General features: G+C 45.3%; 2 protein-coding genes across 7 annotated transcripts in view; one reads left to right on the top strand and one right to left on the bottom strand.

Annotated features, from left to right (window-relative positions):
• GDPD4 (glycerophosphodiester phosphodiesterase domain containing 4) overlaps nucleotides 1-10,955 on the top strand; it is a 36,706-nt gene extending 25,751 nt beyond the window's left edge. Inside the window, exons 8-16 of one of the 3 annotated variants that reach the window (XR_008450352.1) lie at nucleotides 1,525-1,670; nucleotides 2,031-2,113; nucleotides 2,967-3,117; nucleotides 3,674-3,898; nucleotides 4,714-4,871; nucleotides 6,204-6,351; nucleotides 7,275-7,428; nucleotides 9,001-9,083; nucleotides 9,902-9,928. Coding sequence is in view for 2 of the 3 variants with exons in the window: in XM_054069694.1 (XP_053925669.1) it covers nucleotides 1,525-1,670; nucleotides 2,031-2,113; nucleotides 2,967-3,117; nucleotides 3,674-3,898; nucleotides 4,714-4,871; nucleotides 6,204-6,351; nucleotides 7,275-7,357; nucleotides 9,001-9,083; nucleotides 9,902-9,933 (1,109 nt within the window). In the remaining variant the exon portion in view is untranslated. Of the gene's footprint in view, nucleotides 1-1,524; nucleotides 1,671-2,030; nucleotides 2,114-2,966; nucleotides 3,118-3,673; nucleotides 3,899-4,713; nucleotides 4,872-6,203; nucleotides 6,352-7,274; nucleotides 7,429-9,000; nucleotides 9,084-9,901 lie in introns of all 3 variants that reach the window. The other 2 variants (XM_054069694.1, XM_009566517.2) reach the window with 2 other exon arrangements.
• A 1,158-nt stretch (nucleotides 10,956-12,113) lies between these two features.
• MYO7A (myosin VIIA) overlaps nucleotides 12,114-26,644 on the bottom strand; it is a 101,851-nt gene continuing 87,320 nt past the window's right edge. For 2 of the 4 annotated variants that reach the window (XM_054069655.1, XM_054069666.1), the window contains 17 exons: nucleotides 25,997-26,114; nucleotides 25,601-25,727; nucleotides 25,317-25,486; nucleotides 25,020-25,210; nucleotides 24,335-24,459; nucleotides 23,359-23,516; nucleotides 22,080-22,233; nucleotides 21,822-21,977; nucleotides 21,257-21,362; nucleotides 20,609-20,722; nucleotides 19,946-20,033; nucleotides 19,209-19,315; nucleotides 18,131-18,316; nucleotides 17,387-17,503; nucleotides 16,207-16,290; nucleotides 15,205-15,324; nucleotides 12,115-14,472 (listed from right to left, as the gene is read on the bottom strand). In XM_054069655.1, the coding sequence (XP_053925630.1) occupies nucleotides 14,383-14,472; nucleotides 15,205-15,324; nucleotides 16,207-16,290; nucleotides 17,387-17,503; nucleotides 18,131-18,316; nucleotides 19,209-19,315; nucleotides 19,946-20,033; nucleotides 20,609-20,722; nucleotides 21,257-21,362; nucleotides 21,822-21,977; nucleotides 22,080-22,233; nucleotides 23,359-23,516; nucleotides 24,335-24,459; nucleotides 25,020-25,210; nucleotides 25,317-25,486; nucleotides 25,601-25,727; nucleotides 25,997-26,114 (2,211 nt within the window). In that variant the 3' untranslated portion in view covers nucleotides 12,115-14,382. Of the gene's footprint in view, nucleotides 14,473-15,204; nucleotides 15,325-16,206; nucleotides 16,291-17,386; nucleotides 17,504-18,130; nucleotides 18,317-19,208; nucleotides 19,316-19,945; nucleotides 20,034-20,608; nucleotides 20,723-21,256; nucleotides 21,363-21,821; nucleotides 21,978-22,079; nucleotides 22,234-23,358; nucleotides 23,517-24,334; nucleotides 24,460-25,019; nucleotides 25,211-25,316; nucleotides 25,487-25,600; nucleotides 25,728-25,996; nucleotides 26,115-26,644 lie in introns of all 4 variants that reach the window. The other 2 variants (XM_054069644.1, XM_054069677.1) reach the window with 2 other exon arrangements.

Here is a 26,644-nt window from a genome sequence, read left to right as displayed (position 1 = left end):
CAAGAGCCTTTTCCTCCCACATCTGCACTCTGTCTGGAGGAGAATTTTAGTTTCTGTGTATCCCAGGGAAATTAGAGGGGCTAGGGCTTGGGACACTGTCCTGTGGCTGTCTGGATGTGTTACTATTTTGCATGGTCCCTTGCACGGTTTTGACCTATACCAAGACAATGACCTGCCTTACCATGGAGGAGATTAACATAAGTACTGATGTGTAGAGTCACACATGGAAATTTGATCATCTGTGGGAGAAAACAGGCAGTGGCAGCTCTCTTGACTGATGTTTGCTTGCTATACTCAGCTTCACAGTCTCAGAAGGGATGTCTGGTCCAGTCAATCCACTTCAGACTAGTGCATTTCAGGAGAAACCAGTAAGATAGGGGAAAAACCTTTTCAGTCAGTTCCTAGTGTTTATCTTATGGCAAGTTCTGTCTACTTCCAAGAAGTGTGACAAAGTAGTGTAGAGGCCAGATGCCAGAAACAGCTGCAGAAGAGCCTGGCTCTGGGACTAGCTATTTTTCTCTGACCTAGTCTCTCCATATAGCCAATATTATCTATGTGACACCCCTCTGCAGGTGTTGATCTGTAATAAGAATCAAAGGCAAAATGGGTTTGTGAAAGCATTTTTCTTCCTGCCCAGGATTTTTCTTATTGAACTACATCTGGGGAGTTAAGGGGGAATATGCTGAGATCCTAGACCTTACAGTCCACCATGCCTAATGCACTCTCTGCTCAACATACCAACTTGATATAAGATTAAGTTGCTTCAGAGCCACTGGCACAAAGTGCAGAGGGATGGTGGCACCCTTTCAAGAAAGAGATGGTGCATAGATGCTCATTTCTCAGAGGAAGTATTTTGTTCCCCAAGATGAAGGCTCACTGAGGCTCTTTGGCAATGCCCAAACAGAATCCAGAAAGGACCTTAGGTAATGAGTTGACAAGTTTCTGAGGTGCAGTACCTGTGCAGTTAGAGTCTGTAGGGTTCTGTAGGCCACTCAGAGACAGTCACAGACAGCAACCTGAGCAAATAGGGAAGTATTCACCTTAAGGGGATGTAACAGAGTTGAAAGAGAAAGGATCCTCCTCTTCTTCATTGTGAATAAAACTTCAAAATGTTCCTTGTTCTTATCTGGAACAGATAAGAAAAAAATCAGCGCACCTCTGTTGGGGATTTTTTTTTTTTTTTTTTTTTTTTTTCCTGTAGATGGGGGATATTTCATTGCATCACCTTTAAAGAAAAAGAAATTATGGCCATGTCCTCTTGCAAGGCATAGTGAGATGTAATTAAAGCACAAAACCTGCAGACCTGACTTAGGCAGCCCATGCCCTTGCTTCAACCAGTTTGTTTTCCTGGGTTGCATTGTTTGGACAGGAAGCGAAAATCAGGGGGAGATGGGGTGGAAAAAGGGTTGGGACAAAGCCCAACAGCTACTTAGCTGGAGGGTTTTGTTAAAAGTCAAGCTGCAAGGCAAACACATACATGACCACATGGATTAACTCTAGCCTTCCTCCTTCAAATTCTTTCAGTTGTTCAGATCATAATTGTTGGTCCATACCTGGCTATCCTTCTCTTTCTTTTCTTGATACCTCTGGGGATGTACTCTCCTTGCATCAGAGAGGTGGGGACACTTGGACCGAAGCCAGCCCTCATTGGACACCGTGGAGCACCAATGGTAGGTCCAATAAGTTATTTTACATAATTTCTTTCATCCCGTGTCTTGCTACTTTCAACATCATAATCTTTTTTTTTTTTTTTTTTCATGTAATCTGTGGAGGGTGGAAGGGATGATGTTTCCGTTTGAACTGCATGCCAAAAGCATCACTGCATGGGTTTGCTACCAAGGATAACATCGCTCCTGGTGGGAAAGATGGGTTTGGTGGCTAAACTGGAAGAAAACAAAGAGTAGACTTTAACAAGATGACCTCTTATTAAAAAACAGAGATTTTACAAAGAGACAGAAAGTACTTACAGAGTCCTCCAGAGTGTGTTGAAAATTATCTCCTCATGGGCTTTAATTTTTCTTTCTTTTCAGCTGGCACCAGAAAACACTGAGATGTCATTTCAGAAGACAATTGAACATGGTGGGGATGGTCTTGAAACAGATGTTACCATTAGGTAAGGGGAAAACCTCACACTTCACAGGAATATACACTGCTTCTTCTAAGAGTTGCCTTCTCTCTTCTAAGAGGCATGCAACTCCAGGCAATTAGGTTTTACTGATGGTTGAGACAGGGTCCCTCAGTTGACATGTAATGATAGGAGCTGCAGGGCATGGTTGTTCCCTAGCAAGTCAATAAGCTGTAGCTATTGATGTAACAATCAATAGTTCTACAGTAAATTTTAAATGCTTTGCAGAGTACAAAGATAAATTGGTACCCTATTCTAACTTCCAGGCTACAGCAAGAGCTGTATCAAGCCTACAAACCAATGGAAGATTCTGTTCAAACTTGTGAAAGCATTGCCTTTGTTTGAGGGACCCATTGCCATGCATTGCTAACATGTGCAGGATGAGCTCTTTCCAGGCACTGAATGAGAAAAATGCTAATGCTTAGCTGTTCAACTAATGTAGACCTTTCTATAAGAGAAAATTTTGCCTTTTCATCCCTGCCCATTTAGACTTCAGTCTTCTGAAACCGAGTAGAAACACGTTGGTGTTAGGAAAAGAGATTTCAACCATACGTTACTATCCATTTTTGGAAGTGCTGGCAGGCATAAATGCCACCATCTCCACTTTGCCCCTGGGGAAACAGAGGCACAGACAGCCATGACTTCTCCAAGGTCACTCAGCAGTGTTTAAGCTGGAAATAACCTGGTGCCTCAGCCTTCCTCCCTATCTCATCTTCTGCACTGAGGGAGGCCATGCTGCTACACTCATGGTGGCCCACATATTCTTCTGATCTGGTGTAAGGCTGCTCATATCATGAAGGAACCTGTACACCAGGTGACCTGAACTCTTGCTCTCCCACAGTTATGATGGGGTTCCTTTCCTCATGCATGACAGCACCTTGAGGAGGACAACTAACATCAAGGAGGTCTATCCCAATGACACTGCTCAAAATGCCGCATTATTCTCCTGGGATACCCTGAAGGAGTTGAATGCTGGAACATGGTTCCTTAAGGTAAGCGCCTTAAGGGACTGTCATCAAACAGATGTAGAAGAGACACCACCTGGCTATTATGTAATAGCATGTATGTTAGGAGAAGAACTACTGGTTGAACTAAAACTCGAGGAAGTCAATACAAATCCTTCAGCTGGGGTCTCCTATCTTTGTCCAGTTGGCCTTTAGGCTTAGGAAGCTTCTATAACAATTGGCTGGTGGGTATTCTTGTGGTTCCTTGTCATGGCAGCAGCAGAAAGCACAGACTGGAGGAAGAAGGCAAGAGCTACTTGTACAAAATGCTGTGTATAAGAGTCACAGCTATCATGGTGGGACAGAGAAGTGCAGCAGAGCTAGCTGTGAAGTGTGCAATTTCAGTCCCAGAAGCAATGTCATCACAGCCTGGGTTTATTTCCCATGTTTGTCTGGTAGAAGAGCCAAGCAAAATAAAATATCCTCACCTACTGAAGGTTGATGTCCAACTTTTTCCTCTCTTACAGAAATGTTTGTCTGCACGCAGATGACTCTCAGAGGTAACTGACTGATTGATTTCCTTTTTATATCTGTTTATTTCTAGGACAAACCATTTTCATGCATGAGTTCACTGTCAAGGGCAGATCAAACCCAGGCAATGAATCAGTCCATTTACAAGCTAAGTAATTTCTTGCGGCTCGCCGATAGTCAGAATCAACTTGTGATATTTGATCTCTACCGCCCTCCAGAGAAACATCCTTACAGGAACTCATGGATCAACAGAACTCTGGACGTCATCCTCAACGAATCGGGGATCAGACCTCATCTGGTAGGGTGGCCTCAGTCCTCCATATCCCTTTATCTTGCTCTCTGAATTGGGACTTTGGAGTTGTACCCTGCATGATTTCACCTGCATAAAGTCCGGCCCCAACAGGCATAATTTGGAGTATATTCCTACTATTGATTCCTCAGCGGGTACAAAATAGTATAACTCTACTATTAGAGAGACAGAGAAATAAGCCAGTATATATACCAGGTGATACCGCAAATGGCATCCTTTCATCGTTGTAATAATCAGCAGCCTGCTCCCCGCTAACCACACTTGTTTTATATATTGTATAGAAATTCTTGGCTTAAACCGAAGCCCATGAAACTGGGAGCCTTTTTTGTCTTCTTCCTTACCCAGACGATTCCCTGCTTGGGATGGATGCTAAATCCATGTGATCAATCCATGTAATCAAGTTATAAAACCCTTGATGTCTGGGGAGTTACAGTGATTTGTATCTGCCCCAGTTCTCTTGTCCCATGCTGGGAGAATGGAAGAGCGGAACACTTTGTTTCCTTTCCCATAAATGAAGGCTGTCTTTTCATCCATTTCAAACACTATGTCTTCTGTTGGGCTGCGTGAAATGTGCTCACTGATTTCAAGTTGATAAGCAGGGAGCAGTGACTACATATTTCTTGATGAAAGTGACTTGCAAGTTTTAACTCTGCATAGAAATGTTCTTTGAACATTGTAAGAAATATGTCACTTGACAGGCAGGGCTAAGCTCCTCAGGACCTTATCTTTCCTGAGGTTGTGTGAAGAGCAGGGCGTATTAGTAAGTCTGCTGTGAATTCACTGGGTCCTCTTGTTGCCTGCAGGTCCTGTGGCTGGAGAACGACATGAGGTCCTTTGTTCAGTCTGTTGCCCCTGGGTTTCAGCAGACAATGGGCAGTAAGGCCCCAGTTGAAGACCTATTAATGGACAATATTGTCAAACTCAATCTGCCCTACACTGAAATGTCCAGTGAAGATATCCGGTAGGTTGCAGCTTCAGCCCCAAGTACAGTCTGTGGACTGAATGTGGACTGTGTTTGTTTCATACGTGTGGCAATGTCTCCCTCCTGTGACCAGTTCCAGGATCCATAGCATTTTGAGAAGAGGTCCTTTAGATCAAAGGGCCATCCTGTTACCTTTTGGGTGTGAAGGATTGTAGTTCACTCTCAATGTGGACTCTCTGTGTGGCCAAGAGGTGGCATGTGTAATTACATCTCCTGGCCACCAAGTACCTATTTAGATGACCAGGATCTGAGAACCTTCTGGGTAAAATAACACAGCTGTCTCCTGGTTTTTTGTCTTTCTGTTGATGCCATGCCCAGCCCCATGAACACTGAATCAAGCAGACTGAGCAACTATTTAACCTATCATGAACCACTATTTAACCTATCACGAACGGACTCTTCCACTAACATCACTGTGAGTGCACAATGCTGTAGCGAGAGACCATCACCCCCTTGTAGTTGGTGTTTTGGAAACTTCACTTCTTGTCTTTGTGGTTACCAGTACTCTGTTGCTTGTGACACACTGGTGAGATCATCTCTCCGATAGAAGACTCCAGATTCATTGCAGGAGTTTCCAAAATAGTTCTCTTACACGAGAAAAAACCAAACCAAACCAAACCAAACCAAACCAAAAAAATCAATCTTACTAGTCCAGCTCTTCTTTTGCAAATAGGATTTTTTTTCTCTTTCCTGTGCACAACATCATTGAAACCAAATTAAAAAAAAAAAAGAAAAAGAAGAAGAAGAAAAAATTTTAATCCTTTGGATGAGAGTAATGTTCATGTTTGCTCAATGATAATTTTCACAGGATGTGAAATCCTAGGTAGATCGCTTTGGGTAAACCCTAGGTAGATCCTAGGTAAATTTACAAATGCTGGTATTGATGATACATCCCTTTACCATTATACAGAGTATGGTCTTAGTTCATATTAAATTTCAGTAGCCTACACAAACTTGAAAATGATGAGTTGGTGCAGCAAATATAACAAGCATGAGTACCCACTTTTGAGGTGGTTTTGAATACTATTGGGGGATTACAATCATACCATTACATTGCTTCATATGGAAGAAGGGCAAGCAAAGTTTTGACCTTTTGGACATGTTAACTGCATTTTCTTCCAGCAGATCAGCTCTTCTATTTTGACCAATTGTGAACAATTACATATTGGTTATTGGCTTTACTTTCAGTTCCTTATTTAGGTTGCAAAGCAAATCTTCCCTACAGAAAATTTCTATCTGTCCTTGATTCAGCCCAAAGGAAGTACTAATCTCTTTGCTTAGTGAAGGCTATTGCCTTTTGGTCTTTTAAAGGAAATACAGTGAGGCAAACATCACCACCAACCTCTACGTCATCAATGAGCCATGGCTTTTCTCCCTGGCGTGGTGTTCTGGGGCACACTCTGTGACCACCAATACTGTCCACATACTGAAGAATCTTAGGCAGCCACTCTTCCTCATGGTAAGCAAAAATCCTTCTCCCTCCCAGCGGTAGGAAGTAGGGTTGGGATATTCAGGGTTACCTTTGGAAGCCATGGGCCAGTTCACGTTGGCTAAAGGATCTTTCATTTGAAAAGGACGTGAGTTGAAACCTGACTTCCCACTGCCCTTCTCAAACTTGGTCTTGTTCCACAAACCTGCTTCCTTGCTAGAAGCAAATTTTTTTCACATATTTTGTCTATTATCTATTCTGCCTTATACAACCTACAGGACTAAACAGCACTTGGGACACTGGTCCTGCCAGAGTCTCTGTAGCCTAAAAGGCTACTACTTTAAAGAACTGGCTTCACACTCTTGAAGTAGATTTTATGATGCTCCCATACAGAAAACTGCGGTGTTTCAGTCCTTTCTGAGAGTGGATGGAGGTCCAGTCTAAGGATGAATTTTCAGATGCCCTTAGACTTAAAGCAGGGGCCATCTCAGACCCTCTCTGGTGTTCACCGAAGGACAATTTTTCCAGAGAAAATGAGATGACACCAGTTGTTGTTAATGTTGGAGGGAAGCATAGAGAACTACAGGGACTGCCTGTACAAACAAGAGGTCCCTGTTATACTTACTGTGATGTGCTACAATCTTCTTGGTCACATAATAGATCTGGTTTTTCTGAAGGATAATCATAGAATAGAATCATAGAATGGTTTGAGTTGGAAGGGTCCTTAAAGATCATCTAATTCCTACCCCCTTGCCATGATTTGCCCCCAACACCCACTGGTGAATGGCCACTTTGAAATGCCACCAAATGTTTAAACACATGAGGGATGCTACTGCACATGCAAATCAGGCAGTTGAATGGCCATAATTGAGTAGCAAGAAAGAGTTTGAGCAACTTCTGTGCATATCTTGGGGTCCTTGGTGGTGGACATATTCTCTGTTGTTCTCTTCCAGACCCCACAACAGTACAACATCATGTGGATTCTGACAGATCTGACCTCTGTGCTGTTCATCTCACTCATCTTTGCTCTGCACTGGTAACTACCAAGTTGCTAACAGCAAATAACAAACTTTTGTGCCAAGTGGAGGAAAGGAGGGATGCTTTCAGGTGATCTGAAGGGCTAAAACTACTCTTGAGAACATTACCTTTCCCCTTAAGAAATAGAAGAAAGCACTGAAAATCTCCAAAAATCTCTTTGCTTCTCCTGCTTGCACTCATCCTCCCTTTTTGTTTTGGCAGCTCAGGCATTGTCTATGCTCAGTATTCAGTGGAGACCTGGTGGATTTTCAGTAGCAACATAAATCAGTTATCAAAGCTGATGGGCTGAGAAAGGAAATAATTTTTTTGTTATTACTATTTAGACACTGTTGCAATTGGACTGACCCAGGAGGAAAGCTCTCAATGTTAATATTTGAGCAACCTATGTACCTCTGTTTGCATATGGCAGAGTCCCTGAGGAAATCCATCCTCACAAACAAAAATGTCTGAGTGTGTCACAGACACTGCAATTTGTTTCCTCCTGTGGTGTCAGAGGCATTGATTCTGGTTAATAATTGGGAAATCTAGGATTCGTGGGACAGGCTCACTTCAGAAAGTTGGGTTGGGCTGCTGGATGCTCTGCTCCACCATGGCTGGATGAGGGACTTGCTTGTACTCTTATCCAATGGTGACCAAGGAAAGCAGGAGGTACTGGGCTCAGCTTTTCAGCTAGCTGGCTGTGAATGAGTGGGAAGACCAGCCCAGACAGCCCAGGGGTATTTCCTGCAGGGGTGCTGGAAGCACAGCTGTGCTGCAGGTGACAGCGAGGGGAAACTTCAGCAAGCTCCTGGATGAGCAGTCTAGATTGCTTGTAACTGTGACTTGCTTTGGCATAGGAAAGGGTGGAAGATGTAATTTTCCTCTGGGATGGCAAGGAAGTGAATTAATAGCAGTTTGGCCAGCTGATGAACTAGCAGCTGTACACTCATGTTTGCGGGGCATCCAGGCTTTCCCCTTCCCAACGCAAAGTGGCTCCTTCCCTGTCTTCTCCTCTTACTCTGCCCTGCTCTCGGCAATCCTTTCTCAGGTCTTGCTTTAGTGACTTTCACCTTGCTTTCAAGCCTGCAGGTTGCAGAGTAGTTTGCAATCACTCCTGCAATATATTACCACCACTGTCAGGCTTTCCCACGCCTGTCTCCTCCAGGCTCCTGTTCATGTCGTGTGTGTATTTCCCAGCGCCCTTCAGATGCTTCTGATCCAGTCAAATAACAACCTCTCCTGGGCTGGCATTGTAGCAAGGGCATTCCCAGCCCTGCCATCAGTGGTGCCTGTGGGTGCTCTGTGGTCTTGTTTGTCAGATTTATGAAAGCACTAAAAATCATGATTTTTCAATATCCCTTGTTGCTTTGGAACCAGGGTCTGCAAAATTTCTAGGCCTTTTGAGCTCTTAAATATTTCTTAGAAAGCAGGGCTTAGTCAGAAAGTAGCCTTAAAAATACTGTTGCACATATGAATTGTGGGTACTTAGACTCCATAGTCATACTCTAGAGTCCCTTCTTGGCAAGGACCTGAGTAAATATGAAAATATCAGGGCAGTTCTTGCCCTGACAAAGGAGAAAAAAAAGGTGTCCAGGTCATCAGTGAGCAGCAAGGGGAACGACAGCAAGTGGTGGCCTGACCCAGGTGCTTTTCCTCATACAGGTGGCGAGAGCGGAGTTTCTCCTGCTGTGCTCATGATGGTGGCCTGACACTGGAGAGCGGCACCTACAACAAGTTCAGGACAGGTGAGGAGGTCAAGGAGAGCCAGGAGCCACACACTGCTTAGTCACTAGGGTCCTGATGGATGGGTTGATGATGGGTATCCACGCTGTGGCAAAGCATGTAGACATCCACTGTTGTTTCTGTAAGCGTGCAGGTGGCAGTGAGTCCTTCCCTCTGTTCAGCACTGGTGAGGCCATGTCTAGGCACCGGGTCCAGTTCAGGCTCCCCAGTACTAAACAGATGGCAAGGAGCTCACTGCGGCCACTAAGCTGGAGGATGGGACATTTGAGATTGGGATTTGCTCAGTGAGAGCAAAGGTCAGGGAGCATCTTATCACTGTCTACAACCATCTAATGGGGGACTGTAGAGAAGGTGGAGCCATATGATTCTTGAATGGGCAATGCCAACAGCACAAGTGGAAATTTTGACTAGATATAAGGAGAAAAATAATAGAAATCTTCTTTGTGAGGCTGGTCAGATACTGGAACAGGGACCCAAATGGGTGGGGAATATCAAAGCCCTGAGCAGCTTGATCTAATTGGCCCTGCTTCAAGTACAAGTTGGGGCAGAGGACTCCAGGTGTCTCCTTCAACATGCATTACCCCATGATGCTGTGAAAAGAGAGACGAGAGGCACTGAACACTCTTGGGTCTCCGAGGCAGGATGGGATCGGCTGGAGACCCTGTCATGCACCGGGTTTCTGCACCCATGGAATGATATCATCTAGACAAAATGACGCAGCCTGGGCTGCATGCATTTTCAGCCAGATTCTGTTTGCTCACGATGGTTGGGAAGACAACTGCAGGTGTTTTGGTAGCTCACTGTGTGTCCTCTTTTCCAGAGCTCAGCGACATTCCTGCTGTCATGACCTGACAGGCAAGGACAGGACACAGACCTCCCATCTCGATTAGCAAACCCTCCCCTGCTGACACTTCCTGCAATGCGAACACCAGTCTGCCAAGAGGTCTGGCTGGGCTCAGTATTGCCTGGTGAGGAGCAGCCATTTGCCTCTGTGACACCTTGCTTCCTCTCCTACGGTTTTCCTCGCAATCCCATGCCTGGCAGAGATGCCTGGGATTTAGGGGAGCACAGGTGGATTTGAAGCCATGAAGAAGCTGTGGATTGTGATGACATGCAACAACCACATGGGAGCCACCATTTCCTTCTGAAACCACTGGCATCTCACAGGGCAATCATCCTGTGATTCCTCCTGCCATGTCTAAGATCTCTCTCCACAGCTGTATTTTACACGACATGTATATGTGTGGTTTGATTTGTCACTCAAACCACAACAATACATCTCAGCATCCTCCAGTATCCCTCATTCTCAGCTGCCCACATTTCTCCCATGAGACCAGCCTCTTTTCCACACACTTCTTCCCTTCCCGCCTCCCTCCCTCTTTTGCAGGTCTACTCCATCCCCGAGAACACACCAGTCCCATCACAATGGTCAAGTGCTGCTGCCTGGGTCTGTAACTTTCTATAACGCAAGTCAGGGCAGCTTAAGTTTTCATTTTCTCTACTTTTGCGCTGCCACAGACTGTAACAAGACAATCTCTTCCCCTTGGCTGTGGGCAAAGGTGTATCTTCCGACAGGTGCTGAGGAGATTTCTGGTGCCTTGGCCATGTAGCCACTGGGACTATGACCAGGACACAACAGTTTTCTTCAGAAGGAGTAAGTTGCATGTGAATCGGTCCCACCAAGTGTCCTGTTTGCTTTTCCCGTGGGAAGGTCTGTTTACTTGTTCCACACCCTGGAATTTATTCAGATTTTCATTTCTCACAGTGGCCACTGGCACATAAGGTGAAGGGTGTCTATGCCCTGCTCTGCAAAGAAGATGTAAGCATCTCTCAGGTTTAAGCCATACGTTTCTACTTGAACAGATAATAAGAACACAATTTTTGTAACTTTCAAGTTATGTTTTAAATATATTTTAGCTCTCCTATTTTGTTTTGTTCTCATTTTGGCAAACGGAGAAAAGGGAAGAAAATAGAAGTCTTTACCTAAATCAGGTTATATACATTTTCTCATATATGAGCCTCATATAGTTCAGTGTTTTTGCTAAATAAAGTTATCACAAGTGAATTGTGACAGGGAAATATTAGATTTCAGAGTTAGCTGTGCTGAAAGGAATTCAAACCTTTCCGATTTGCAGTTTTGGAGGCTAGAATTGCAAAAAGGCATCATCCTCCTTTGGAAAAGGGCTAAAGGGCCAGTGGATTGGTATAGAACAGCTCCAGATTTCTGAAACATGGGGAGATGATGCTACTAATGGCGTTAAAGCCCCTCTCCCTACTCTCGAAGAAAACTGGTTCATAATTGTTGTGGGTACCACTTATGTGGAGATATGTAAGCAGCAAAAATAGGAGGTGGAGAGTGTGTGGGTTGAGTGGTGGTGTGGACCATGGGGACCTCAGCCTGTTCCCTGGTGACCAGGTGAGGGGCTGTGGTCCCTTGATTACAGCTTTTAATATGTGTTAGGAAAAGCCACCTCAATGTGCCTTCATCCATGTATCTAGCTGCTACTTGGTCACTACACAGTGATGTCTGCTGTACTCCAACTTCTCCGTCCTCAGCAGCCTTGTCCAGGCAGACCCTGGCCATTCAGGCCTGTGGTCTCCAGCAATGCCTTACGTCGTGTCATGTCTCAGCCATGATTTTTGTTGCTTTAAAGCTAGCAGAGTCTGGCAACACTGTTAGGCATGAGGCTTGTACTCTAACTCCTACACAAAGTTTCACACAGTGCTTCCCACATCCAATGATTCAGCTCAAACTTGGCCTTTTTGTAGGAACCAGCCCTTGTCTTAGAGGACAAGCAATGGAGACTCCCCATGCTCCAGTGTGTTTTACCCAAACAGAAAAGATTTTACTCGATTTCCAGTCTGGGTACACTGATGATTTGCTGTATACTCTCACCAGGAGTCCTGATCCGCAGGAAGTATTGCCCCCAACGAGGACCTGGAAGCCCTGAGCCCACTCTTTCCCACGGAGACACCACCACAATCGCTCAGTGCAGAACAGCCTCCCACAAACCACTTGATGCTTTTTTAATTAGAGTACTTTGCTTGGACATAGGCTTTTCATGTTACATCACTCAGTGTGAATACAAAGAGGCCAGCAGACGTTAATACATATGACACACAGGCACACACGCACAGAGTCCCGGCACTCCCAAAACAGTGGGATGCATGGGAGGCTGACAGAGCCATGAGTGGAGGGATGAGGGTGGTGGCAGGACAAAGATGGCTCAGGACAGCACTGGAAAATGTTGCTGTGCTGCATAGTCCACTGAGCATGCTGTAGGCAGCAAGGGTTGGCTGGAGACTCACAAAAAGCAGTGGTGGGGATAATGGGCACGTGTTTTAGGACAGGTGGGATCCCTGGAACAACTAGATGATGGCAGCTCTGGAGGGGAGAGAAGCATCAGAGATGGATGGTGAGAAGGCAGCTTGGCTTCCAATGTAGCCTTGGCTAGTGTAACAATGCTTCCAACATCAGAGTGCCTTGGGTGGGGGGATGTTGGAGAAAGGGGATCTCCTAGCAGCCCTGCCTGGCCAGTGGGTATCTCCATGCAGCATCTCATTTGCTTTGGTAGAGCAACCAAAGTCCAAAGTCATTGCTGCATCCCAGTCAGACGTCACAATCCTTGAAGTCTGGTAGGCAGTGCTGCCAACTCTGCCTGCCATGCCATGGTGTTGGGGGACTGAGCCCAGCTGAGCTCAACAGAACAATGCATGCCACCTTAAATATAGACTTTTATGAAAGCAGCCAAACTCAGCCCAATGCATGGGACCAAGAGAGGTCTCTCACATCTACTGAGATCCACTTAGTGTTTGTGACACCAGCACCAGGTCTTGGTGGACAATTCTCACCTCTCCTGTTGCCAACACAATGCAAGCACGCGTTCCTTTGAAGCCTGGATTCTTGAAAGGCAGCCCAGGCTCCTTCCCTTGTACGCCCCAGACACAACATGCTTTCAGCCTCCCCTCTGCTGGCAGATCCTGTCTCTGCTTCAAAGCAACCTGGTCCACACAGTGTGGCATTGAGTGGAAGACAGTACAACCAGCCAGCAGATTAGTACAGCCAAGCAAAGATGGAGAAAAGCCTGCCAAAATCAAGGGCTTACCCTCACCGCGAGTGGTTCAGGTCTGGCTAGGACTCATAAAGAGCCATTTCATACAGCAACACACACAAAAGCACAAGAAAATCCTTAGTTGTTTCCAACTCAGATGGTGAAGTCCCTGTTTGAATTACAGCTCAACATAAGGCTTGGCCTCAGTCTTCCAAGCATGGGGACTTCAATACCCCTACACATCCATATTGAAGCTTGCAGTAAAGGTCCTCCCAAGGTTTATTTGTCTGGACACACAGGGCAAAAAGAGATAATACATCTTCCAAGCTCTGCTTCCAGCTAAGCCCATCAGTTGGAAAAAATGTGCCTTACTCAGCCTCTGGCAATCATGACTTTGGGGGAATCCCTAGGTGGGGGATTGTCCGGCAGGTCACCCTCAGTCCCAAGTCAGCATCCAGATACTGGTATGAAATGCAGGAATTTTTTTTTTCCTTTTTAATATTTTAAAAAATAAATAGAAGAAGAAACAAAACTTAAAATTTGTTCTTTAAATATTTTCAGCATTGCACAGACAGCTCTTCAGTACTCTAGTCTGTTCGATCAGTAGTTTTACTCTGATTCCTAGTTAAAATGTGTTCCTCCCAGCTTGCTTTTTCTTTCTGTCCTTCTTAAGCACACAACTTATCCTTTTGTAATGTCAAAAACCAAGCCCTGCACTGTTCACTGGATATCTTTCCAGCATGGGTCAGGGCTGTGCTATTCCTTGTCAAACCTGAAATGCTCATAACCTCACAAAAAAATCAATTAGCATCCCAATAGCTCCCTCTTTCTTAAGAATAAAAGCCCAAACCAAACAAAAACAAATCACACACACATGCACACACACACACACAAATCCTCTTCCAAGAGCCTTTGCGATGCCATCCATAGGGTTCAGGCAAACCTCCTGCTGGAATGTCTTTGCTCAGTCACTGCCTGAGAGTGGTGGTGTCCCCTGGAAATCTTTGAGGTGTAAGACGGAGTTGGAATGCAATTGGGGAAGGAGAATGGGAGGTCAGAGATAGTCATCTTCGCTGGAAGGGGAAGTGGGATTTGAGCCCTCAAGGTCAGAGTCCAGCGAACTCCCTGATGGTGTTCGGCTCATCTTCCACATCTGGGAGGCAAAGGTTCTCCCCCAGCTGCACGGGTATCCCACAAACATCAGCTGGCGAATTAGACCCATGGCCATCTGCCAGTGGCTTCTTGCAGTTCACTTGCTACCCTTTGCACTCCTCTGTTTGCTCATGGCTGTTAGCATCTGACTGATATATGATGTCAAAAGATCATCCATCTTGTACCCCTAAGGAGGGAAGAGAAGATATTACCTGCCTTTAGAACACAGTTTCCAGTCTCTGGCTTGTGCCTCCTGAACATACAGGCTGCCAGTTGTTTACTTTCAAGTTTTCAGGTACATGTTGATCTGTTCCACTATTCTCCTTGGGCAAAAAGACACCACCACAAGGAACACAGTCTAAACACAATAATAAAGTGTTAAGAAGCAGGAGCTCACTACCATAGGATGCTGTTGAGGCTAAGGGCGCTGAGAGCTTTGGATAGGACCTGGATTTTCAAACGGCCAACAAAATCACAAATCAATAAAACATTAATCAAATTAATAACAAGTAATACAGCAGGAATTTTTATCCTTCATGCTTTGGGTTTAAGTTAGTCTGGCAGGAGACATGTTGCTATGACCATTACCAGGGTCAGTCTGGGCAAAGGATTTTGGTAGATGGCCCAAGAGTACTTCCTGGGACTACATATATGCTTTTTAGTCCAGGGAACAGTGCCCAATACTACTGAGGTGGCAACGTCCCAAGCACCTCAGGCTTCCTCCTAAGTTGGATGATGAGAGCCCTGATCCATTGAGCAGAGCCAAGGTAAATCCAGAAGAAAAAACACATCAGATACTCTTCTAAGAGACCACTTTGAGCCTAGAGAATCCCGGAGACACAATTTGCTGGAAGCATTTAATTTTGCCTGCCAAAGTCAGGATTTAGTCTAACTATGCCCGATCTTCAACGTTCCTTACCAGGGAGGTCTCGCAGAGCAGCTTGCTTCCTCTCACCAGATTGCCGATGGTTATATGGAAGTATGTGTTGCCACTGCTCCAGTTGGAGATCTTGGTGAAGGGGTGAGTGATGAGAATATCCTGGCGGGAACACAAGACTGCCACTCAACATACGAGAGTCTCACCTTCCACAAAGGGCTGTGAAGAACTCTCATATCCCTGTTCACTTTCCATTAAAGCAGACCAAGAACGACTACTGAGATGAGACTGTACCATGGCCTTGTGGAATCACAGAATCACAGAATCATAGAATAGTTTGGGTTGGAAGGGACCTTAAAGATCATCTAGTTCCAAACCCCCTGCCATGGGCAGGGACACGTCCCATTACATCACGCTGCCCAAGGCCCCATCCAACCTGGCCTTGAACACCGCCAGGGATGGGGCATCCACAGCTTCCCTGGGCAACCTGTGCCAGTGCCTCACCACCCTCATAGTGAAGAAATTCTTCCTTATGTCTAGTCTAAATCTGCCCCTCTCCAGTTTATACCCATTCCCCCATGTCCTGTCACTACAAGCCTTTGTGAACAGCCCCTCCCCAGCTTTCTTGTAGGCCCCTTTCAGGTACTGGAAGGTTAATGGAAATGGCAGTGAGATGCAAGACTCTGGATCCTCTGGACTGATGTACTAGAATGACCATGTGGCTGGTGGAAGTAATTGGTAGGAGCTCATTTACTCCAGCTCCTGTCCTGATATCTGTGAAAGGATTAAGAAAAGAGAGCGTGTATCTTCCAGTTACATATAGGGCCCTAACAGTCGATGCTCCCAATCCATCTCATGTTGAGAAAGGCTGGATTGGCTCTGTGTCACAGTGAATTTCTGCCTCCAGAAACCTTTCTGGCTATCCAGCCTTTCTAACTAATGAGAATTCCTGAAGTTCTGAACAGCATGGCCTTTGAGATGACATCTGTGAGGCGTTGGAGAGTGGGTGCAGTAGCATCTGGTGAAGACCTCAGCTTTGCTTACCTTGGTTTTCGGATCAATGAGGCTGACTCCATGCTTATTGATGGCAATTAGAAGGATTTCTGGATAATTTGGCTCTGTAGTTTGCTGTTGGAAGTGAGATTAATTGATTAGTGGATGTGTCATGCAGAATCAGACTTCTTCCTATTTCCTCTTCCTGTTTTCTCCTGCCAGCACTTGGTGCTATTAAGTTTATCTTTTAAAGATAAACATAGAGCTCAATAAGGTATCAGCAATACTCAGGGCTGTTTACTTAACCACAGGTCTCCTAAATGCCTGATAACCAGTGGGTGAGTTGCTGACAGCATTAAATTACTTGTCATTGGCAAGGAAGAGCTGGCAAACCCCTGACACCTCCTTTTCCCTCCAGAACCTCTGCTGCTCCTCAAGCTGCTGCTGTGGACCTCCAGGCCAAGACTACATTGCTCTGTGCCCCTCTGATCTCTACATTCAGTTTTCTTCCTGCTGGTAAATCCTTCTCCCAGCCCTGTGCCGTGAGGACCTTCAATTTTTTCAACTGATAATATAGAGTACAGGAGCAGGGGCTTAGCTCCTGGCCCCGCCATAGATTTCTTGGCTACCAAGTAACTTTTGGTGGAAAAATCACAGGATATATTCAGATCCCTTATGCCATCTAAGATAGACATAACAGAAAATGGGGTGTCCAAGTACAAGGAACTGATGAGTAATTTCAGCAACTTGTTTCTAGACTAGGCTCACCGTGTGGTCATTGAAAAGAGTGAGTTGCAATAAGGTGTCCAGAGTACCTGGACAGTACTTGGCCTCTATTATCCTTGATGGAAGTCTGGTGCCATAACTGGTGGTCTGGATTTGGTTCGTAGTGGATACAGACATGTCCCTTAGAAAACCACATATTCCCTTTGCCTTGGGAATACAGAAAACTGCTCTTGGCTCTTCAGCAACACAGCTATGAGTGCAGAATCAACAACTGAGACATGCCAAAGCTCTACAATGGCTGCCTGTGTAAAGAGGCAGGGCAGCAATAACTGAGTGTATTGGTGTTTTACCGATAGAGAGTCTCATACTCTTTCCTTGCTTGGTCAGGGTTGTACCAGTCTGGTCCAGACACTGGGACAACCCTACATATCTGGAACCCCTCTGTCACACAAGGCTCCTGACCTTGGCTAAAAGCTGCCAGAGAACCCACAAGCAGGGCAGGTACCTTTACTTCAAAGAATGCTGATCCAAACGTAGGCCACTTGAAGATAATCTTTAGGAAGGCAAGCTTGGCTTCTTCTCTTGTTTTGCCCGCATGCTTATTGTAGTATGCCACAATGGACTGCAACAGAGACCACAACAGAGCTGGAGGGTTTGCAGTACCTAGCACCAGGATCATTTGCAGGGTAGGTGCATCAGTCCCACAAAGATGGCCAGTTCTGACATCTGCTTCAATGAACACTTCACAAAAGTGCTGGCTGGTCACTGGAGCAGTGCCTGGAACCAAAGCAAGTCTTTCTTTCTTAGATAAGCTAAGCTGATTATAAGTTTTGATCCTCCAATTTATGCAGCAGAGGACACTGATAGACCTTCAGCCCAGAGAGGCTGATAGCTTGCGGGTTAGGCACATGGCCTGAGTTCAAGTCCCTGTGTAACACAGGGAGAATTATCTCTCTACTCAGTAGTCTGTTTTAAACAACAAACCTTCATGTGAGATTGTCTCCCAGACACATGTCTGGATAGTGCTGCATCTACCATTACACCAAACATGACCCACTGCAACACATGTATGAATGAACACATGTGTACATGTGATGTTGGGGAGACTGCAGCTCTGATAAGGCTCAAGAGGGACCACGGGTCACTCATTATGGCACTCCCATTTCCATGCTGAAGGTCAGACAAGTCCCTTGAGAGGTTGGGTTTCCCCCAGCTAGGCCTGGCATATGAATCAAGCTCCTGTTTTTACCCTTTTCCAGTCATCTGGAGACAGCTGTCGGACAAGGTCCTGAGGCACCAGTTCCTTCAGAAGCTTGGGAATGCTGGGGAAATAGGACTTGTCATCCTCAAACTTCACCCGGTAGATGAGAGCTGCGAGCTGTAGGACTTCTTCGCGTGTGCACTTGTGGTAGCCGCGCAGGTACTTTGGTAGCTCCTGTATGGGGGAAAGAACAATTCAGAGATAGAAGAGGTGACCACAGACCTTCATCCTCAAATGTTAAATGAGTTTGTGGAGGTGCCCCGTCCCTGGCAAAGACGTTCTGCCCTAGGAACACTCATAGCAATTGTGCTAAGTGTGGTGGAGTGGTAGCTGCTCAGCTGAGACTACACTAGATATTTAAATATCCTCTCTGATCTAAAACAGTGTTGTGTTACATGGAACACAGGGGTTCCTGTGTTAGCTATGAAGTATGTGAACCTACAGTCTTATTCACCATTTCCCACCCCAGGAAATCCACCCATAGTAACAGCCACTTGGAATTGAATAGGTTTTCTGTTAATTTTTTTTTTTTTCAATTTAAAAACCTATTCCCTCATTATGAAAAATATCTGAAAATGTGTCAAGTGACTAACCCAAGCATTAAGCAGTATAGTCATATTGGGATAATGGTTTTATCCAGACAAGAACTCAGGGAGTATATTCGTATGTGAGAATGCACTTTGGGACATGAAGGTGTCTCTTCCACCGTAGAAGAAACAAGAGCAGAAGAACTGTAACTTCTTACTTGACTGCTGGGACCATCACAGCTCACCTCCATGAAAAGAGGTGGCTGAAAGCCCTCAGGATCCTTCTGAATTTAGCCTCTCCCATTTCTTGCTGTTCATCCAAGAACAGATGGCCCAAATCCCAGCTGAACTGGTTACCCTAAAGTGTGTGAGGGCTGCTCTTACCATGCAACCCACAGCACTCTTTATAGTACTCTAGTTAAGGCAGGACATATTTTTATTTAGTGCAAAACTTTGTCCATATGCAGATGGAAATAGTCTTTCTAACTCATTCCTAATTCCTCCCAAGTCTTCACTGCTATTGCAAGCTCCCAGAGCACCTGGTAATAGTGGAAGATTGAGTCTGCCATTGAGTCCTTTCCAGGTGTTGTGTTGGTCCACAGCTTCTTCATGAAGAACACTTGGTAGGTGAGGGAAGGCACTATACCTGTACAAAGGAAGCAGGGATTGGATATGTAAAGGCATATGTAAAGGTATGTAAAACATGACCTGACAATCAACCACTTTCTCTGCAAGCCAGTGGAGCCTATGTGCCGTCACAACCTGCAGAGACAGGGGCACTGGCAAGACCCTGACCTTGCAGAGAAAACCATATCTTTCCCTTGTGAAGCTTTAGTAACATGGAAAGAGTGTCTGCATTCGTTTGCATGGCTGTACTTCAATGATAATGCTTACATCCAATGCAGGACAGTGGAATTGCATCCTGAAGGCACCTGTATCAGGCAGCCACTGATATATTCAGCAGAGCTGCTGCCAGCTCTGCTGTAAATGTGGGCAGCGAGGTGAGACACATCCCAACACTGAAACCTTCCCATGGACTGGCCCTGGAGAGCTGCCCACCAGCAGGTGTTCCTTATAGGGACCAGATCTAGCCCTGGAGCAGAGGTCTTGCTTCTCCTGGACAGATCATCTCCCAGGTGATGTCCCCAGGGGTGGTGCAGAGAGCATACCCATAGTAGTAGGGCCTAATAGATGTGGCAGTCTGTATGGTCAGTCCCATTTGAAAGGGCTCTGGAAGGACTCTGTGTGACCCACCATGGAGAAAAGTCACTGTTACCATCTTTTGCTGGTCTTGCTTTCTTTATCCAATCTGTCAGGTGTCTCACGAAGTCAAAGAAGAAATCTCCCTCAGGCACACTGATGACCTGGGGGACACAGCACATGGTCACAAAGGCTGAGCAAGCTGCAAGAGGCCACAGGTAGGGCTGACCATTGCCACATCTCCTATAGTTGTAGCTCACTACTTTGTCTTGGTTGCACTGATGTGCTATAAACCGTTGATGTGAGAAAGCCACTGCCAGCATCTTGCTGTAGGCTCTGTCTCTAATTTCACCCATTACTCCTTATTGCAGCTTCCTGTTTCACTGGAGCAATTAATTTCCTTTCATTATGTCTATCTTCGTAGATTTCTCTCAGCAGCATGAGGCAGCTCTGAGCTGCACATTTTTCTTACTTAGTCCTTTCTCATAGATCTGACTCAGCAACAGGCTAAGAGAGCTTAGGGACTCTTAAGCTGAGGGTGAGAGTCCTCAAGGCTGTGGGACTGCAAATCTCACCTGTAGCATGTTGGATCTGACTTAGACACGGCACTGTGCTTGCAGAGAAATGCATCTCACCCATGAGGGCGCAGATAGCTCTGGCTTCATCAATGTGTATCCACTGGCAGGTGGGTCACCCTGACTGCCTTGGGTCTACTCCAGTCCCTGGGTGGGTCACTCACCTTGTCAGAGATCTTGACGAAGAGGCTGAAGCCCTCGGAGGACTTTAGAAGCAGCCTGTTGGAGATGTTCTGGCAGAAGTCCTTGGCTTTCGTGCTGGACTCCACTTCAAATGCCTGCGAAGAAACAAAGATCTTCAGCACTGCCACCTCAAGGTTAATTTCCACTTCATGCTCTGAACTCTGGGCTCAGATGCACAAAGGGATTCAGGTGCCCATGAACTCAGTTATATTGTGGATTGTGGCTCTGGGCACAGGAAGGGATGAGAAGCTCAGCCATGCTACTGCTGTACTACCGTGCTTTCTAATGGTCTATCTATACCCTATGCTGACTTATCCAGGGATCCCCAGGCAAGGCAAGAGATTCTTCTGATCTGACAGGTAGGTATCAGCACTATTTGTCTAGGGGGCATAGAGAGACATTGAGACACCTCCAGACTAATTTATCCCAACCGTCTCTGCACTGATGACGAGGTCAGATGCTTGGCATAGACCAAATGCTGAAGAGAGAGAATACAACACCTGCTTTACGTGCGGATGGGATATCTAAAGGACTGTCCCACCTGCTTGCAGGTCTCAGTCCTGGTTTTGCCTTTTGAGTGGTGCTCAGCTTTCTTCTGCTCACTTAAAGAGACATTTGTCCATGTTTACCTCATCGGTGTCATCAGGGAAGTAAACCTTGTGGAAAATTTGGGTGGTTTTGTGTTGAATGGCTTCCACTTCTACCAGATGGGGTGGGTACTTCCTTGATCCATTCCTGCAAAAGAGGAGGCAGCAAATGCCTTAGCATCAAAGCAAGAATCCTTTATTTAAGTCCTCCATTTTAATACATTCTCTTTTTAAAGTAACTTTCTTAACTTTTTTCTTAACTTTTAAAGTAACTTTCTTAACTCTTTCCAGCTACTTTCTTAACATTAGTTTTTTTCCCCTCCTAAAAAGAAGAAAGAAAAATTGCAGTGGGGAATGAGTATTCGCTCAGATTGCAGGAGACTTAACTGGACCTGAACAAAGCCAACTTTGCTCTATTAACCTCTGTTTTCCCATACACAGTATATTAGCACCATCCTCCACCCAATGTCCCTTTCATTCAGCTTGGTTGAGTGCAGTGAGAAGCTGCGAGCTTTCATTGTCCCCCCAACCACCCAATATCTCCCACTTATACCTTCTCATGAATATTTGGATGCTGCAGCACAGTCAGGATTAGGAGGTGCCATACCTCAGGGCTTTCTGGAGCCTCTGGATGCAGTCTGCTGCCAAGGGGTGATGTTTCCGGGACTGCAGGAACCTCTGGACATGGGGCAGGAGGATGTTACTTGGAGGGAAAAGGCCTGTACACAACCACAACAGCTCCCAGCCTTTCTCTTCACTGTACCTACACAACAAGAGACCCATCATTCATGGCATAGATACTTTGGATCTGCTTTGCCCAATGCAGGTTAGCGCATTTGGGCCACAGAGAATGAACAACCCGTACTTGATGTGGTTGTCTGTGAGCTGCTTGAGGGTCTGGCAGTAGATTTCATCCTTCAGGGGTTCAGCTTTCAAGGCACCTTCAAATATTTGGTCTGTCAGCTCATTAACTGAGCGGGTCCTTTTGGATGGGTAGTCACCCATATACTTCAGCACCGGTGGGAGGCAGAAGTCAAGGATCATCTCAACAGGATGTTTAGGGAAGCCCTTCTGTTTACAGCGTGATTAAAGACATCCTACACATGACTACAGAAGTGACTTCAAGTTGGTGGAAGGGGGTGCAGTGTATGGTAAAGGCTTTAAATTACATTAGAAGTTGTCCAGCAAACTCTTCCCCTCCATCACACATCGTCTCAGCTTGAAAGGATTGCTTTGGGGTCAGGATATATATATCTAAGAAAGGTGCATGCGATCATGTGTTACCTGAGTAGTACCTGATCACACAACAAAAGTAACACTGTAAAAGACCAGATTTTCAGCTGGTGTCAGACACTGGTGAAGCTGCAGTAACATAAACCAAATGACAACCTTCACTTTCATGCCATACTGTAACTATTCTGCATGAGAACAGGCCATGTTTTTTTGAATTAACATCTGCAATACAGAAAAAGGAAAAGGATAAAACTGCAGATGTCTTCTTCTTTTTTTGCCAGTTCTTTGAATTCCTGTTATTATTTGCTAGTAAGAGGAAACCCACAGTAGCAGCACTAGTGTAATATTAATCAGTAACAGGCTTACACCAACAGAACTGTTCAAACTGTGAAGTCTGGATCCTAGAGCAAAGTGTCACCAAAAATAAAGGCTACTTCAACAGGCTGGTCCTGTGTCTGCACTCAGCTCTCTCTCGTGCTGTGTACATTCTGTCAAGTGAGGCATATTCAGTCATCAAACCCTGTCCCCGAGGCCATGTGGACCGGTTTGCATCTGATTTGCACACTGATTAGGGCTATAGCCTTCCATAGCACATGCATTTTGGAGACACACAGCTGAAACAAGACAGAACAGAGCCACTGAACTAACCACTAAGCAGTGTGGAGCAGTAGGTCTCAGTAACTCGTTCCCTGGCCCTCATTTGTAACAAGTAGACACCTCTGAGATCTCAGGAATGCTTGAGTACAGATTTCAGGGTCAGACTCATCTCCAACTCTTTGACATTGTTGTACAGCCCTTAAGAGGGACCACACACCTTTCCATAGGCTTTGCCTGGGTCCCTAAAGAGCCTGCTCAGCCCTTTGCCTGCCAGACCTCTTGCCCAAGGGCTCCCTCAGACAGTAGAAGGATATCAATGAAGGCCATGCAGGCTTCTTGGGACAGCTCCTCACTGCCCAGGATCTTCTTCAGCAATGGCTGTTTGATGGGCTCACGGGTGTAACACCACAGTTTGTCCTTCCCACGGCTCTTGGTGATCATGACCCGGCTGAGGGTGTGCTTGGGAGGTGGCCTGGTGGCAAAGGCAAAGCAAGAGAAAAGGTGAAGAGGTTACAGGGACAAAGGAGACATCTTGTTTCACCTTAGAAGATTGCTCACAGCACCTGGCTAATGTACTCTTACACTAAATGGGACTTCACAGTTTAGCAAGTATCCAGCTCCAGTTCTGCTCAAAGATAACTACTTGTACTTTCCTAGGGCTCATAAAAGTCTCCTAAGGACCCTACCCAAGTATTGACACCAAACCAACTTTCCCTAACCCAAAAAGCTGCTAACCACAAGAGGAAGGATGATGGCAACAGATGGTCAGGACAACAGCACTGAAAGGATATTGCCCAGCAGAACAAACCTCCCAGGGTGAAGACATTTCAGAGGATCTCGTTGGTCTGTTTGGACAGCCAGACCATCTGAACAGGAGTGGGAGTTTTAGGATCAGTCTGGTCAGCTGCATTCAGTAGCACTCCACATTTAAATCACTGGAGCTGAGATGAAAATGCCTGCATCTAATTCAGGTGCTGCCTGTATGGTCTGGGGCTCTGTATAGGATCATACGAAGGCAATATCAGACCACTACGTACAGCCTCCCACATAATACTAAATTCCACACTGTTATACCTCTGCTGAGCCAAACTGAAGAAATCCTTCATAAAACTTTGTCTGTGGAAAAGCTACAGCTCAAATGCCATCACCTAAACTGGAAGCTGCAGTTTTACAAAGCCATATAAAGGGATATTCAGAATCTTTTCCAGTAGCCAAAAAATTCCTGATTCCCAAGCTATCTGGAGATTGATTCCTATTCCTATATTTTTTGAGGATGGTTTAAAAAGTCACCTAAAATAATCATAGGAAAATTCCTCCAAGGTGTATGGCTTTACTCTCTCTTCACTGTCTGAAATTGCCAGCTGAGAGGTTCTGATAACATCTTGTCGTTGGTCTGGGGTCATCGTGACCAGTGCCTGTGGGATGAAAAGGTCTCTGTCACCTGGTATATTTGATATAATATATATTTGATGCATTCAGACAGAGGAAGTAGATACAAAATGAGAAGAGGAACAGCAAGTGAATAAGACTAATCCTTTAATTCCAGTTAATAGTCAGCAAGAGCTGTGCAATTGTCATTTCTCTGTGCCATTCTCATTCATTAATGCAAGGAATAAGAAATGTTTCCACAGTGTGGATCATTTCCTAATAAAGATAATGTGCTTGGGATCCTGCAACTGCATGCCTGAATGTAGTGGTTCCATCCAACCCCAAATACACCTTCAAGTAATCAGACAAGATGGAGGGATTTAGTATGATTCATGGATATTCCAAGTCACAAGCTTGTGGTATTCAAAAAGACAAGAACAGAAGAAAGGCGGAGATCACTTCTGCCTCAGACAACCGGTCACCTCTCTCAGGTGCTTTGGTTTCCACCTTATTATCAGAGAGATTCTGGTCAGTTCTAAGCTCTCCAGGAGGATTTTGACCTCCTTGGGGTTTGTATCAAGCTGTGTCATTTTGTAAGACAGCTTACCACTATCTCCAGTGGAGGCATGGTGACTGTAGGCAAGACGTAGACGGAATCAGTTGGAAAATCCCCTCTCTGTTTGGTACGTTCATTGAACCCATTAGCCCACCCTGAGTTCATAACTTGTTCTCCTGTGTCCTGGTCCAGAACTATGAGATCTCCTTTGAGGAAGCTGAGGAATCCAGATTCTTCTCCCACTGCAAGAAGAACAACTGTTAGTTTGTGGGGCTTTTTTTTCCCCAAGTCCCTTTGGAGTAATTAATCTATCAATACATTTGCCACTGGTCTCAGCCATTTACGTACCAGGGTTTGGGTTATCTTGGAGAGTGACCACATACTTGGATCTTTTCCTTAGTCCTTCAAGGAAGGTCACCACCAGGTCCCGGATATCCTCTGCATTGTTGGAGGTGAAAGTATATTCATCGCCTTTAATGGTAGCCAAGGTGAAACTCTGCCCTTGCAGCTTTCCGCCTCTGGGATATATTTTTATAAGAGACATAAACAGGAAAGATAACGGCATCAAGAGCCAAAGTCTGGAAAAAGACTGTTCTAGGGTGAGATCACCAGCTAAGTCTATTCCTCCTTACCTGCTGCTTGACACAGCTGTGATCTCTGGGAAAGAGAGCTCTAGGAGAACCTGCTCCTGTTCATCCACAAAGTATACCCCTGTCCAGTTGACAGCTACAATCACATCATTTTTAGGCAGGCTTGGACCTGGGTTAGAGACAAGACATACAATCTTTTCTATATCTTAGGATATAGAAAAGTTCAGAGGAAGATGCAACTGTCAAAAAAATCAGTGTCATTTAGTAAGAGACATAGAGGCAGACTCTGCGCCATTGCTAATCAGGATGCACCAAAAAATAACATATCTAAAAATGACCAGCTAGATGGCCCATTAAGTCTTGTCTGTGAAACCCCTATCTCTCCTTCTTTATGCTTTGGAGCATCCTGTACTTCGGGGATGTACCCTACTGACTCACCTGAGAATTTGAAGGCTTCGTAAAACCGAGAAAACAGCAAAGGCCACTTGAAACGTGCAAAATCAACTACCTCTTCCTTGACTTTTTTGGGGTCTGTCCTCTTTTGAGTATAAATTCCCTACAGACAAAACAAATTACAACCAACGTAAAGCACAAACCCAATCACACCCAGCAAGAGAGCAAACAAAACCAGTTCATGTCACCTGAAGATCATGGAATTAATACCAGTTTAGGTCTCAATAAGGCTAAGGGCCAAAGTCCTACAGGAACACGTGACAGGTAGGACAAAGTCCTAGCAAAATTCTGATTCCCACTTCAGGGAATAATACAACTCTGAGAAAGCTGTGCAAGCATCTAGAGTGACCCGTCTGGGTGGGATTCACCTCGCTTAACTCTGTGTTTCCCTAGGGTGGGTAGGTGTCTACCTTTCAGCTTGACAGTCCTTTAGCTGGAAACAGGCACTCAATAGCCCTTAAGAACAGACAACTAAGACTTCTCTATGCAGCTGACAGTCTGATGGAGGACCTGCAAGATCCAACTGAATTGCATCCTTGCTGTGTCCACTGACAGTAGTGGGAGGTGAGATTTCTAACACATATGAATATGCTTATATTTTAGGGGTCTTAATCTAAAGCTGAATCCTGCTGT

This window comes from Cuculus canorus, chromosome 1 (assembly GCF_017976375.1).
Source record: "Cuculus canorus isolate bCucCan1 chromosome 1, bCucCan1.pri, whole genome shotgun sequence".
NCBI lineage: Eukaryota > Metazoa > Chordata > Aves > Cuculiformes > Cuculidae > Cuculus > Cuculus canorus.
The sequence above is the reverse complement of the archived record's forward strand: the minus strand, read 5'-3'. Positions and strand labels throughout refer to the sequence as shown.